The sequence below is a fragment of the Hyalella azteca genome, unplaced genomic scaffold (assembly GCF_000764305.2).
Source record: "Hyalella azteca isolate HAZT.00-mixed unplaced genomic scaffold, Hazt_2.0.2 contig5826, whole genome shotgun sequence".
Taxonomy (NCBI): domain Eukaryota; kingdom Metazoa; phylum Arthropoda; class Malacostraca; order Amphipoda; family Hyalellidae; genus Hyalella; species Hyalella azteca.
In genome coordinates this window covers 665162-680010 of record NW_025936006.1, presented here as the reverse complement: position 1 = coordinate 680010, position 14849 = coordinate 665162, and the positions used below count along the sequence as shown (strand labels likewise).

The following is a 14849-nucleotide window of genomic DNA, read 5'->3' as shown; positions in this document are numbered from 1 at the left end:
TCTTAGAGCCGTCGGTGTAAATATATATGTAGAGTTTGCACGCTCTGTAGATGCATGGTTGAGAAAGAAGGTTTTTCATCTCGGTTGGGTGTGTACTCTGCTTTAGTGGGCAGTTTTGGTCAAGGCAGAATGTGTTGATGGGGATGTGCCATGTTAGAGGCATCCTCAAACGTGACTGGTATGAGTATGACTTTCAGTTTATGAACCTGCGTTGTTGCAAGCAGTGTATCATAGTCTTCGGATGACGGGATATTGTACGGAAAAATGTTTGGTCGGTCTTCAGTTATAACGCTGAGCTATATGGGGGATAGAGGTAATTGTTTGAGGCGGGCTAGCATCTGTAGCGTGAGCTGTATTAGGCGGAGATAGAGTGGAGGTTCACCGCTCTCTTCATAGAGGCTAATAGTGGAGGATGTTCTAAATGCTCCGGTGTATGTCCTGATGGCGGCGTTGTGGACCGGGTCGATTAAGGAAAATATTTGTTTTCTTGATATCATGCATTCATGCGGATAGGTTCTTCGTGAGGTTCATCCTTCGGAGGCAGCTGCCCTTCAAACCCCGCAGGTGGAGCCCCCAAAAGAGAGCCTGTTGCCCATATCATGCCAATGAATTTAGCTACGGGGGATGCGGTAATTTGCGTGTCCTGTATAAACAATGGAGGGAGTTGTTCCTGAGAGCGGTTTCGTTTTAAGTGCATGGCCACGGTTTTCTAGCTCTAAAAGGAAAAGCCGCGGGCCATGGTCCACTGACTGGCGCGGTTAATGGCGGTCTGAATACGTACGGTGCTAATTACAATGCTAATAGTTTTTATAATAAAAATAATGGCGATTTCAGAGTTTATTATGCCGTAGGCCTGTCGCCGATTCTCATCATCGCAGAACGTTCACAGTTTGATGTGGTCTCGAACACACTACTCACTGCTCCCATTCTGGTGTGCTTAACCGCCCGGCCTCCTTGCGATTCTGACCAGAAACTGGCGCACAGAGCTGGGATCGAATAACTGCTAATTATTTAATGTATTAATAATTCCATCATTCGAATGCGTCATAATTTTTTAGTTTGCTCAAAAATAACCTGCATGTTTAATTTTCCGAAGCGCAAAAAAGATAATCTATAACTATTTGGAATTCAAACCAGTCATCACACCGCTTTTTTTTTATTCTCATAATTTCTCTCAACTCAATAGTTGAATAAATGCTATTAATCATTAGGGAAATTATGAGCCACGACACGAACACTCTTTATATTTCTGGAACAACGAGCCAGTGAAGGTAATACGTATGGTAGAGTCCGTCATGAGAGATGGACTGACGCATCTAAATCATCCGCCGATTACCTGTGGGAAGCAGAAGATGCAGAAAATAAATTAATGCAAGGAGAAAACGCTGAAACCTGCACTTATTAGTTTAATTCGATAGTTATAACTTAGAAGGTAAAAATGAAAGTGGCGCTACAAAAACCCACTTAGAATTCTTCAAATACATTTTTTCCTTAACATGATATTGTTTGCTACCAATGCTATTTCCTACAAACTTTCCTACGAATGCATGAAGAATATCATATTACTTCAGATGTAATGAAAAGAAAACAAAAAAATAATGTAATTTCCATAATTACATTCGTCACTCATTCAATGATTAAAGTTTGATCAAGATGAAAAGTGGCTAATATTTCCAAGCTTTGAATTTATCGCAGAACAATCTAGACAACTTTCATTTATACTCACGTTTCTTCTTAGCTTTAATGCTTCTTCTGGAAGAGCCGGAATGCTTGCGTTTCTTTGAAGTTTTATTGCCGCCTTGTGCAGCGCCCCCTTGTGATCCCCCTAGGAGGGCGACGTCACTAAAGCCCAGGAGTTCGCCATGCATTGCTCCTGCAGTCGGGGCTGCATTTAGCGCCGCCTTCTCCTTCTTGCTCAAGCGGAGTCTTGTCAAGTTCTCTTCCTCATATCTGAAAACGAGTTAAAGAAAACCAGTCAAGAGAATAGTCACATTTGACATTATTTGTTAAACGCGACTCATTATTTACAACTATTATGAAAGAAAGGTAGGACGTAGTCATTAAAATGTATCAATATATAATATACACGAACCATGTTACAGAAACTAAAAGTATAACACAAAACATATATAAGAGAGCACAATATTAAGAAAACAGAGATGCTTGTTGAGCCTATTGTCTCAAAGAAGTGGTGTTCTGACTTGGTAATTTCAGCCCGACGTTTGCTGGCTTTACGCTGCAAGGCATTAGAGTGCTCGATGACGTCTGGCTCGAGGCGATGTTCATAGAGAGCGTCCTGCATCATGGCGCTGTTGAGCAGCCGACGGCGCGCCTCTGCTACCTTCTCTTCGTCATCTCGACCATCCGCTGAGATATATAATCATTAATTAAAGAGTTGGGAAGACAACTTTCTGATAATCACAATAAATACCCTCTGCCACCATCATAGAAAAATTATCATTATTATTTTTTGTAAAGCAAGCATCTGGTTGAAAACAAATATTGATTATTGTAAAGACACTATTACAGGAGTTCCATAAAAAGTAGATTTAATTAAAATTTATTATTGAACATGAGAAAACTTGTCAACGCGATTCATTTCAAGACCAAACCGCATATGTTATTAGGGAATTGGCTCCAATAAATTTATAATCAAACATAATACCGGTACTAACTGATAAGAAACTAGTGAGTTGTTCACAAGGATATTCACGTGAAAAGAATAGTAGATAGTAGGACATATTGTAAACTTTCAACGAGTTGAGAAGAAGTGCGATATGAATGATGTTTTTAATTCCTAAATCAATTATTCAAACATGTCGAAATAATTACAAGCAGCATAACCTAAAAAGTAGTTGAGTTATTTCACTAGATAAAGTTCTAAGAACATTGTCTAGATCACACCAAACTTACAGAATTTATTTTGCGACACTCGAGGAACTTTGTAGGCTCTAATGGAATCGTCCTCGGGAGCAGCGCCTGGGATTGGCAGGCCACGTGATGAGAGGTTCTCGTCATCTTCCTGCTCCTCGTCCTCCTTGTCTGTGTCACCGGCGGTGAAATCATCCACCGTCAAGCCTTTGGCTTCATTTGCTGCCTCAGTGGAACCGTCAGCTGCTCCTTCCCCATCAGCCTGTGGGCAACATTTAGTAGAGACAGAAGCTTACAGACGATATTCATAAGAGGAAGTATTAAGTTGGGAGGAAGACGAGCGTGTAACAGACTAAGTTGATTTAACAAAGACTTCCATGTGCCTGTAAAGTAACACAAGCTTAGTATCAAATGAATGAGATCTCTAAGAGGGGGTAACAAGGGAGGCATCTCATACAATTGCGATATGATAAACTCATTAGCTAATGTGTTGGCATAGTGATAATGGTCACAGCGACTCTTCACAATTTACCTATTGACTGTACAAAACCGCCAACAACCTTATAAGCATAATGATGATAATACAGACTGTAATAATAATCCCTAGAAGTTGTAAAGGTAAATGAAATCTATCCTCAGATCTATCTTAGAAATTATCTATGGAACCACAATTCAGACATCCTGACAAGGATCCCAAAAAGTGATAACACTGTGACAAATGAGCACACACCAAAGGATAATTATGAAAAAATATAACTCGGTACTCACTGCAGTGAGTGACAGAGCGCGCATTTTCTAGTCGACAAAAACTTGAGGTCACGGACGGACGGACAGACAGATAGACAGATGGATGGACAGACAGACGGACAGACATGGCGAGCACAATAGTGCATTTTTTCCATAAATGAGAAAATGCGCTAAAAACTTAGAAATCAACTTTTCAAACAAATGAGAGAACAATGCTCCATTTTAACAAGTGAATGACCAGTATAATTAAGAACTTTGTTCAAGATAAAAGTGTGACCTATTGGCTTATACAGGACGAGTAAAGATTTAACAAATGAACAAATCAACGACACAAATCATTGAGAATGCTTATTGAAACTTGAAAATGTTAACTGAAATTGCAACTCTTGCACAATTTTTTTTCAAATGATAGTATTTAAATTGGTCATGAAATTGATCCCATTTGCTTACCTTTAAATACTTTTCAATTTGATGCTTCAACTTTGTCTCATAAGGCCTCAATCTTTCGATGACAATTCTCTCTTCTATTAAACGATCTAGAACAAAAAACAATTGTATTAACACCTTATGGATAGGAAATAAATTGACAACACTTTACAATTGAAACCTTCTCATTTTGATTGAATTTCATATTGTGGTTCTCATCTGAATTTATATATAAATATAAATAAGGCAAAAATTAGCATCTCAGATAATTGAAAATAGGCCTGCATTAATATTTTTATAGTTACCTAATGTATATATATATAAATAAATATGTTTAAATGCTACACTAGTAGCTTAAGGCACTTAAGGCAAGCCTTCTTCTTATCTCTCCAAATGCTTCTTGAAAAAATTGGGACAATATACCCATGTATGTTCTCAAAGAAGTTCTAAGTGGAGGTCCATTAACGTAAATGGGATCTTCCAAGGACCAAAATCAAATGTTAACTAGCATAAAATTAAAGGTAAAAATGTATTTTATCAATCATCTCATGCTTTACAGTGCATTTGATTTGAACAAGCTTCAATTTCCGCTCCATTCATCTTTTCTAATAATACTTGAAAAGAATAATAGCCTGTCCCCTAAGTTAATAATCTACATGGTAAGAATGTGGTTACACCCTTAGAATGTTCTGCCTTTGCAGTAGGACTTCCAATAGGCAACAGCCCACAACTTACGCACCAACAACAGGGCTTCCATTAAGAGATTTTCCTGACAGCTTGAGCAATGTAGTGAACATCAAGTTGCTCATGTAAGACATGAATGTGTGGTTCTTCAGGTCAAGCAGGCTCAAACCCTGCCCACAGAGAGCTCAATTTAGTAAAAGTTCAGGCAGTAAAGCAGTCTACCATAACATATACCATACAAATTCAGGTGACTTTGCTTATCCACAAAAAATAGCTGAAATAAAAATTATACAACAAGCGAGTCCTCTACTTAAATTTTCATTTGAATATGTTTGTTAAGGTACTTGCACTCTGATATTTTAAATTTGCTAAAGCTGATAAGTACCACATACATGGTTTGGAAGCTGTAGAAGGATATTGTATCAGACTACATGATGACCTATGAAGGGATAATTTTATATTCTTTTCAGTAGATACTTTGTACTTGATAATGGATGAAAAAAAAAAACAGGTGTGAGTTTTCAAATTTTCAAACTTGTATTGAATGCAACAAGTTGGCATCCTTGACCTTTATTTTACATTAATTAATAGTTTAGAATATTGAAATGCACTAATATTGAGTCTAAATAACCTGTAAATCTCAGTATCTCTTGCAAGGCAATAGATTTTAAATAAAACTTATCAAGGGATTTTTCAGCCACAAAAATAATAATGAACAGCAGAACTCTGCCACTATGGCCAATATCATATGTTAAGTGATTTGCCCAGATGACTTTTCCAGCCAAGATGGTAAAATTTATACCTATTACTGAAAGCTTGCAGTTCAAAGATAAATATTATTAATAACATATCCAAAAAATTATCTAGCAGACCAATGCAGAATTCAGAAAATAGGGCAGAAGGTACAGTAGGTACCGTTAAACGGGGTCAAAAGGGAAGGGCGGGGTAAATTGGGACACGCATCCCACATTTCATAGAAATGTTGTAGCAGCTAAACTAATCAAAATTTGCAAAACTAAAAATAGTGGCTATTATGTATAAAGCTAGTCAAGAAATCAAACATTTACTATCTCTAAAAAATCGCTGAAAAAATGTGTGATTTTGGAAAAGTACCTCTGCTAAGGTCTGGAGTAAAAAAAATATTCGCCATATTAAAAAATTTTACTTGCATAAAAGTTGCACTCAGGTGTCGGCTTGAAAACGCAATTGACGGAATTTGCCTATCTCATTAAAAAAAATTTGGCAGCCATTTCCACGCGACGGGGTAAAAAGGGACACCCCCCCAGGGTAATTAGGGACACCCATGAAAATGCATTTACAGTAGAACCTCAGTTAGCAAAGGCTCCAGTTGACAAAAAAATTGATTACCGTTGTTAGGGTAAGTAGTGTAATAGCACTTTTTTACAGTTAGACATTTGGATTTTTGATTTTAAGTCACCTCGGACGTGAGCTCGTTCAGATAAGCACCGAAACTTGTTCATTGCTATATGATCCACCACGGAGAAAGGAGACTGAAAGTAAGAACTTGAGCAAAGGGAACACACGGTTATATTTTGTCTTTATTTGTATTTGTCGTTTGCTTATTATAGTTTTCATTTATCGTTCTTATTCATCCTTTTTTTACCACTATACCCACGACATATTTGGGGCCGTGCCAGTAGTACATCGTAACTGGGTAGAGTACAGTTAAAGTATAGTAACGTTCATGATACCGTGTGTTTTTGGAGCCTTGTCTCTTGTGGTGGGTCCCCGTATGTGCCTGGCATCTACTCACTGGACTCAGCCCATTTGTTTCGTTTTTGGCCCACGTGATTTGACGATTGTTCGAGATGGCAAGTGTTCATGTTGGACATGATTCTGCGTCCAGCTTAGAAGAGATCGGCTTCATCAAAGAGAGCCTCGAACATTTCATGAAGTTTTTCTCAAGACTGGAGGTTAGGGAAATGTGGTTGCCAATTGAATGCCAAGAAATGTTAAGGCAGTTCAAGAGAAGGTGGCGTCATATTTCAACACCAGTAACCCCAGTAATGGAAGTGCTCTTTTCTGTCTACGCTGTAAGAAGACTGAAACTGCAACGCAGTACCAGTGTTCCAATGTCAAAGAGCCAAAGTTTTTTCAACGTTATAATTCTCGTCATTGCCCCCCCAAGGTTGGGACCCACGACACCGTTAAAGAATTTTGATTACATTTACCTCGCTCAGCGAAAAAATTCACTTATCAAAAAATTAGTGCATCATTGGTCCTTACAAAATTTTACATAGAATGCTATATATAGAATTGTGCACCGGGCATCATAGAATGAAAAGTAATTGACCAAAAGTATGATTTATTTCTCCAAAACATATGATGGTTGTCACTAAAACATTATTTTCTGTTTCAAGTATATTTTTCATGATCTTTTTTTGTTATAGCAAAATCACTTGACTCGATTGAAATTGTGTGAAATTACAAACCATCCTGTAAGCTTACAGATACAGAAGAAATGCTACATGGCTGCTTATATGAAGCTTGCAGTGGATGAGGTCGTTGTCAATGCTCAATGGCATGTCCCTGGATACAGCAATATCACATTAATAATACAGTAATTAATGAATATGGTAATATCATATCAATAAAGGAAAAACAAGTAAAAATCACAGAAAATATCATTTATTTTACATCTACATCATCTACAATGAAAGAGGAGGACTTCAGAGTACTGTTAGCAATGGATGAGTACTTTCTGCATGCTTCAAACTTTTTAAAATTAACTTTTATTGCAAGTGTCCCAGATTGCCCTGTTCCCAGGGGTAAATCAGGATGGTTTTATTTTGCCTCTGGCACCTTACGCATAGCATATGGAATTTTTTTTAGATGCCATTGGACAGCCCTTGCAAAGAGCTATAAAATGAGCCTAAACTTGTTTCTGAAATGTTTCATGGTAAGAAGTTATTAACAAAAAACCCTCAAAATCGTCCCTTTTTACCCCGTTTGACAGTACTCCTGACTATTGCGTCATGAATGAGATAAAAATGCATTTTTTATACTTAGGTCAAAAGGTAGATATATTCCTTGCCCAATTAGATTCCAATCTGGAATATTAGCCAGGAATTTATTAAAATCATAAGTAAAAACCTTTGTTGAAGTTAATTTTCAAAAATTGCAGATGAAAATAGGTTGTCAAGACTTATTTCAAGTCAAGAGAGTGGGGAAGGGCCACAGGAGCAGGCATGGAAAATATCTACTTGGCAAGCTGTGACTGAAATTTTTGAGCTGTGGTTTTATGGGTTTGCCAGCCCTGATTCCATTTCTTTGAGCCATGATTCCATTTCTTCAAGCCCTGAATTCCATATTTCAGCCATGAAAAGCCATTTACAAGCAGCAAACTTGTTTTATAAGTCCTGTACAAGTATTACCCCAAATCTCTAATTCTGCCCTAAAATTAATCATCAAACAGCAACACCATTTGTCTTCACTTAAGGGCACCGACTACCCTCCGGAAAAACTTCTACAGTTATTATCCGATCACCATGAAACTTCACATACATACGTAAAATGTAAAAATAAGAACATTTTGCTTTATGAATTTTTCGGAAAAATTGATAGAAAACGTGAAATTCATAGAAAACGGCTAAAAAGGGGTACTTTAGAAAATCTATCTCCTCCTACGACATCGAGACACGTATCATTCGATTCGTAAGGACCATACCTAAAAATTTGATGATCACTTTTCTCATTTTCCCCTTAGTTTTTTTATGCGCTTTTTATCCCATTTTTCTCATTCCCCCCCCCCTTCTCCCCCATATAAATAACGAACCAGACAGAAATTCAAAAAAATGATCATCAAATTTTTAGGTAATTTCCTTACAAATCAAATGGTGTATGTCTCATTGCTGTAGCTTGAAAACTGTAGGAGGAGATAGGTTTTCCGTGACAATAAGTTGAACTTTTCAAACTTTTCAGGACGGTGCGACAAAGTCCCGTGCGCCTCAAAATAGGCACTCAATGTAGCATGGATACCAAACTACAGGCTTCTGTAGCTTAATCCACTCAAGGATGCTAGCAGCAACTTGTAGCGCACCCCTCCGTACAAAGTTAGGAGGGTAACTGAGCTCAGATGCCAGATACACCAATATATGTAGTCTTGCCGCTGTAATTTTCTTAGGTTTATTTACTGAAGGAACTCCACCCCCCGCCCCCCGTTAAAGCCCGGCTGTGTGCGTCAATATTGCCGTACATGGATCGCAGTAGTATCGTTGGAAAGCTCAGAATGTCAGCTTTAAGATGAGACTAAGCATGTAACTGCAGCACAACTCAAGTAGAAACTATATTCAAAGTGTTCAGCAGCTAATTACTTTATATCTAATTAGTTAAAGAACTCTCCCACCCGCTTCCCTTTAAAGAGACGTCATGAACGTAAATATTGGCGTACAGCAATGGCAGTGGTACCATTGGAAAGAGCAGAATTCCAGCTTTCAGATGAGCACAAAAACCGGAAAACGCCAAAATTAAAAATTGTAGGGTAGTCGGTCCCCTTAAGTGGCAACTGGACATGCAATATTGCAATTGACTGCCCTGATGTGACTGCAACTATGAAATTTTTGAGGAAAGATTTTGGGTTGACTTGCTATTACATTCTGCAGGATATTTTGGCAGCAGCCGTATTGCAAATAGCAAACCATGATCTTTAAAATCAAACAAAAAAAAAATGACATTGTTATTAGAGCCCCAGGATTTCATACTGATCAAAATTATATACTTATCATTAGAGCCACAATATTTCAGAAAAAATATGACTTTTCCAGCCCTGCACAGGAGCAAGTAAAAATTATGACATAGGCCAAATTCATAGGTTTTATCGTTTGATATTCTGATACATGTGTGGCTTCTGCCAAATTATCCATTTTAGACTTATAGAATAGAATAGAAGTGTTGGCACTGAAGAAATAGCCTATTAGAAATAACCAATATTTCAAATAGGCCCATGATATATATAAGAGTTATAAATTAACTATATTTATAAATTCATTTATAAATTAACTAGGTAGGCCTAGCCTACTAGGCCCAGTGGTTAAAGTTCAGAGTATCAAGATTGGCGCAGAGAGGTGCAGGTTTGTTCCCAGCTCTGTCTCTGTGCGACAGTTTCTGGCCAGAATCGGCAAGTAGGGCAGGTAGTTAAGTTAAGCACAGCAGAATTGTCAATTGTAGCAGTGTGCTGCAAGTTCCAGAGTCCAGACCGCAACAAGCTGTGAATGTTCTGCGATGTTAAGAATCGGCAACAAGCCTGTGGTCCAATGAATGCTGAAACCGCTAATATTATATTATTATATAAATTAACACATATCACTAAAAGATTTTATAGCAAGTAAACCATTAATTCTAAAATTTGGATACTTATTCTTCTTCAGTAAAACTAAAACTGCCAATCTGTGTTCAAAGATAATTTAGTTAGGCTAACTATAACATTAACACATAATAAGGCAGGAGTCTATCAAAATCATTCTGGGGTTTGGCGACCAAGATCTTAAACATAAATATAGGGTAAACGAAAACGCGGTATATTCCAACACATTAAGGACGCATCGAGAAATGAAAAACTATAAAAAAATAACCATATGCGTTACTCAAGTTCTGTTTGCTTTATGTGACTCGCAAAACACCGTACTATGCGCCAGCAACGATGAAACGTCACAAAATGTTGCCATATTCATTTAAAAGCCTTTAGAATTCAAACCTACCAAATCCCTATATTCCGACACTGTGTGTGGCAATATTCGGCACGTGGTGAGGCATATTCCGTCCGCGCTTCAAATTCTACTGATACCAAATGCCGTCATCCACGTGTTCGAATTCCGTTCGCTGTGTGAGCTGTATTGGAATACAACACGGCTTCGAATTTGAACACTGATGAATATTGAACACTGCTTAATTACGCTTTTAATTAACAACTATTGAGCTTTTAATTAAGCAAATTTTAATTTTTGTACATAGCTTGGAACGATCTGTGTGTAATACAAGTATACTTAAAGGATTCCTGATATATTCACAGACGTATTTAAAAGTCTCAAACCATAATATTCTTCCTATACAAACAGTTATTCACTATTTGGTAGAGCAAGGTCAACTGTCAAATTTGACACATTTTTTGATGATCTCACTGGGTAGCGTGCATTGTCTCTCTTTGGATCTCAATATTTTCCCGCTAGATGGCCAAGACCTAGTGTTTTGGCAGTAGTTCGATGCTCAAATGTATGACGTCACCATTTCAACCATCAACGAACGCATGGAACTAAAACAAAGCTTAAGGGGACTGTCTCGCTTAAAATTTTCAATTATGGCGTTTTCCGGTTTTTGTGCTCATCTGAAAGCTGGAATTCTGCTCTTTCCAATGGTACCACTGCCATCGCTGTACGCCAATATTTACGTCCATGACGTCTCTTTAAAGGGAAGCGGGTGGGAGAGTTCTTCAACTAATTAGATATAAAGTAATTAGCTGCTGAAATCTTTAAATATAGTTTCTTCTTGAGTTGTGCTGCAGTTACATGCTTAGTCTCATCTTAAAGCTGACATTCTGAGCTTTTCAACGATACCACTGCGATCCTTGTACGTCAACATTGACGCACACGGCCGGGCTTTAAATGGGGGCGGGGGGTGGAGTTCCTTCACTAAATAGGCTAAGAAAATTAGAGCGGCAAGACTACATATATTGGTGTATCTGGCATCTGAGCTCAGTTACCCTCCTAACTTTGTACGTACTACGTAGAGGTGCGCTACAAGTTGCTGCTAGCATCGGGCATCCTTGAGTGGATTAAGCTACAGAAGCCTGTAGTTTGGTATCCATGCTACATTGAGTGCCTATTTTGAGGCGCACAAAACTTTGTCGCGCCGTCCTGAAAAGTTCAACTTATTGTCACGGAAAACCTATCTCCTCTTACAGTTTTCAAGCTACAGCAATGGGAGATATATCATTCGATTCATAAGGAATAGCTCTACAAACTGCGTGTATAGTTTTTCCGATTTCATTATAGTTTAGATTATATATTGGAAAAAGGGAGAGGGGGGAGAATTTTTTTTTTTAAATCCCCCTCCATCAGGAACAAATTCAAAATTGAAAAAATTGAACACGTGAACGCTAGATATGGTCTTTACGGATCAAATGACATGTGTCTCGACCTTGTAGCATATATACCGTAGGAGGAGATACCTAGATTTCTAAAGTACCCCTTTATTTCTTTGTTTTCTATTAATTTCACATTTTCTTTCATTTTTTCAAAAAATTCACACGAACAAAAACAATTTTGTTTTACATTTTACATATGTCATGATATGTGTACCGAATTTCAGAATGATCCGCCCAAAGGTATACCTACAATTTATTATTTGTGCGAGACGGTCCCCTTAATATAAAGGAAAAACTAGAGAGGTGACGGAATTACCCACGATGTCGGAAAATAGGTACCGCGTTTACCCTACCTATAAATTCTATTTGAGTATACCTAGGGTAAACACGGTATATTCCGACATCGTAGGTAATTCCGTCACTTCTCTAGTTTTTCCTTTGTATTAAGCTTTGTTTTAGTTCCATGCGTTCATTGATGGTTGAAATGGTGACGTCATACATTTGCGTGTCGAAATACTGCAAAAACACTAGGTCTTGGCCATCTAGTGGGAAAATATTGAGATCCAAAGAGAGACAATGCATGCCACCTGGTGAGATCATCAAAAAATGTGTCAAATTTGACAGTTGACCTTGCTCTACCACCACTATGCAGAGTGTGGATGCAGCGTCGCCAATATATGGATTTTTAGGCCCAAAGCATCGCCGGCCATTCCACACTCAGGAAGATGTATATAAACAGGGAAATTTCTCGCGTAAATCAATTTAATTATATTTTTTCGCGCAGGCGTTCGTGCAAATCACGGTCATCGATTCCGCGCCACGCAGCACTCGGCGCAGGCCGCGGAGCCGTCCAACACAGTTTTCATCTGAATGGAATGGCAACATTGTCTGTAGATGATTTCAAGTAACGCTGAACCAGCATTGCCAGATGGTATATTTCTATACCAGATTTCACAAATCTGGTATTTTCAAAAGGTGTCTGGTATGAATATTTTAGATCTGGTATATATGCCTAAATCTGGTATTTTCTGACTTACTGCAAATTTTGAGTTGACGCGTTAGCAATCTAGTTAACTCGTATCCAACCACAACACAGTGCGGATACACGTTTGTGTGTACGGTCAGTGTGATTACGTAATTTGCATTGCCGCACGTCCATATTTAAACTATTTTAGCTTTCTAAAAGTACGGCGCTGTTGGCGCACGGCGCATTTTTTTACCGGCATAGTACGGCGCACCGCGCAGGTCATTAAAATGACAATATAAATTCCCGCGCACCTGGCACATCTTCCTGACCATGGTTTTAAGGATGCGTTGCTGGGTAATTTTTAATGAAAAGCCATTTACGCTGAGTAATGACGAACTATTTACAAGCCACAAACTTATTTAAAAGGTTGCAGGCACGTGTTACCCCACATAACTAATTTTACCCTAAAAACAGTCCGATTGTACAGCAAGTGTCAACTGAACATGTAATAAAGCAGTCTGACTGCTCTAATGTGACCGAAACTACGCAATTGAAAAAACGTTTACATTTTTTGCGGGAACTCATCGCAACTGATTTCCGGACAAGCTTCGCTACATCGCATAGTGGCAAAGCAGAGAGTTTTTTAGACTCTGTCTCAAGTTCATTTATGAGTCCTATAAGTAGACCATTAAAGTATCATGGATACCAGCATTATCATACTTAAGAAATTGGTTTAATCTTGAGTAAATGAGGAAATTAAAAATGAACTGATTCTAAAAAATCTCTGGTTTGTCACTATGCTACATCGTAATCCATCCAACGTACCGGAAACCTTACTTTTTTCTAAATAGTTGGCCGAAGACTGAGAAATATATTAAATGCAAGAATTTCAATCTAAATGTGTCGGCAAGATCTTCTGAAGGCGAAAATTTGGCTACTGAAGCGTCGCCAAAGATCTTGCTATATTCATCCACTCTCTGCACAGTGGCTCTACCAAATAGTGAATAACTATTTTTATAGGAAGAATATTATGGTTTGAGACTTTTAAATACGTCTGTGAATATATTAGGAATCCTTCAAAAAAACTTGTATTCGCTGATTTCAAGTCGTAAATAAATTAATAGATGATTAAGTTGAGTGATGGATTTAGACCCATCAAAACTAATTCCAACACAACTTGAATTGGACACACACAGATCATTCCAAACTTTGTACAAAAATTGAAATTTGCTTAATTAAAAGCCTAATAGCTGTTAATTAAAACGTAATTAAGTAGTGTTCAATATTCGTTAGTGTTCTAATTCAAAGCTGTGTTGTATCCCAAATCCCAATACAGCTCACACAGCGAACGGAATTCGAATTCGTTGATGTCGGCATTACCGGCCCATTACGTACCTATAATCTTTAACTTTCACAATCCCATCAAGTCCAAATTTGCATTTACATTAGATTTCCGATTTTCATGATTATTGTGTATTAAACTACAAAGAAAATGGAATAATACAAACCTCTTTACTGTCATATTCATTATTTTTAACTGCTTCTATAAGAACATTAACACTGTTTGTAACGGAGTCAAGATTTTTAGCCATTTCATTCAACAACTTGGAAGCTTTCAAGGACTGTTCTTTGTAATCAATAGTACCGTTTTTATCAAATTCAGCGGCCATATTAAAAAAAAACCTGTAGCTAAGCGATTAATAAAAATATAAAAGGACTGACGGAGTACAGCACACTGGCAGTCCCAGTTGGAGCCGAGAGGGAACCTGTTACATGTGCAACCGTGAGAATCGAGTCGCGGAAATCGGAGTATCGGACTGAGATCGGATAATATCCATTATCCAACCGAATCGACATAATATCCATAACGCTTTTATTTCAGAGGCTCCTTGCTGGCATTTACACCGAACAAGATCTCGGAAAATATGCATAAAAATATTTCAAAATAATAAATAATTTATATTTATTCACTGTTTAACATATGCATCTCTTCATAAATTGTATACTTCTGAAGTTCTGACTATACCCGTGAGACGCCAGTAATTTGCGCGAAAA

At 37.8% G+C, this 14849-nt stretch overlaps 1 protein-coding gene across 1 annotated transcript; it reads right to left on the bottom strand.

Annotated features, from left to right (window-relative positions):
- Nucleotides 1–1228: 1228 nt before the first annotated feature.
- Nucleotides 1229–14614, bottom strand: LOC108676310 (neuroguidin). Its single transcript, XM_018164370.2, has 7 exons — nucleotides 14303–14614; nucleotides 4784–4898; nucleotides 4069–4154; nucleotides 2914–3133; nucleotides 2202–2367; nucleotides 1727–1950; nucleotides 1229–1336 (listed from the first exon to the last, which is right to left on the bottom strand). Exons 1-7 carry the CDS (start codon nucleotides 14462–14464, stop codon nucleotides 1317–1319), a joined length of 993 nt encoding a protein of 330 aa, XP_018019859.1. The 5' UTR covers nucleotides 14465–14614; the 3' UTR covers nucleotides 1229–1316.
- Nucleotides 14615–14849: the final 235 nt, after the last annotated feature.

Bases quoted from the DNA above. Each gene is read 5' to 3' on its own strand.
- LOC108676310 (XM_018164370.2), bottom strand. From the start codon at position 14,464: ATGGCCGCTGAATTTGATAAAAACGGTACTATTGATTACAAAGAACAG. The intron at 3,134-4,068 runs GTAAGCAAATGG...TGTTGCCCACAG, and splicing joins AAATTGAAAAGTATTTAAAG to GCTGATGGGGAAGGAGCAGC. The intron at 1,337-1,726 runs GTGAGTATAAAT...TGCTTCCCACAG, and splicing joins CATTAAAGCTAAGAAGAAAC to GTAATCGGCGGATGATTTAG.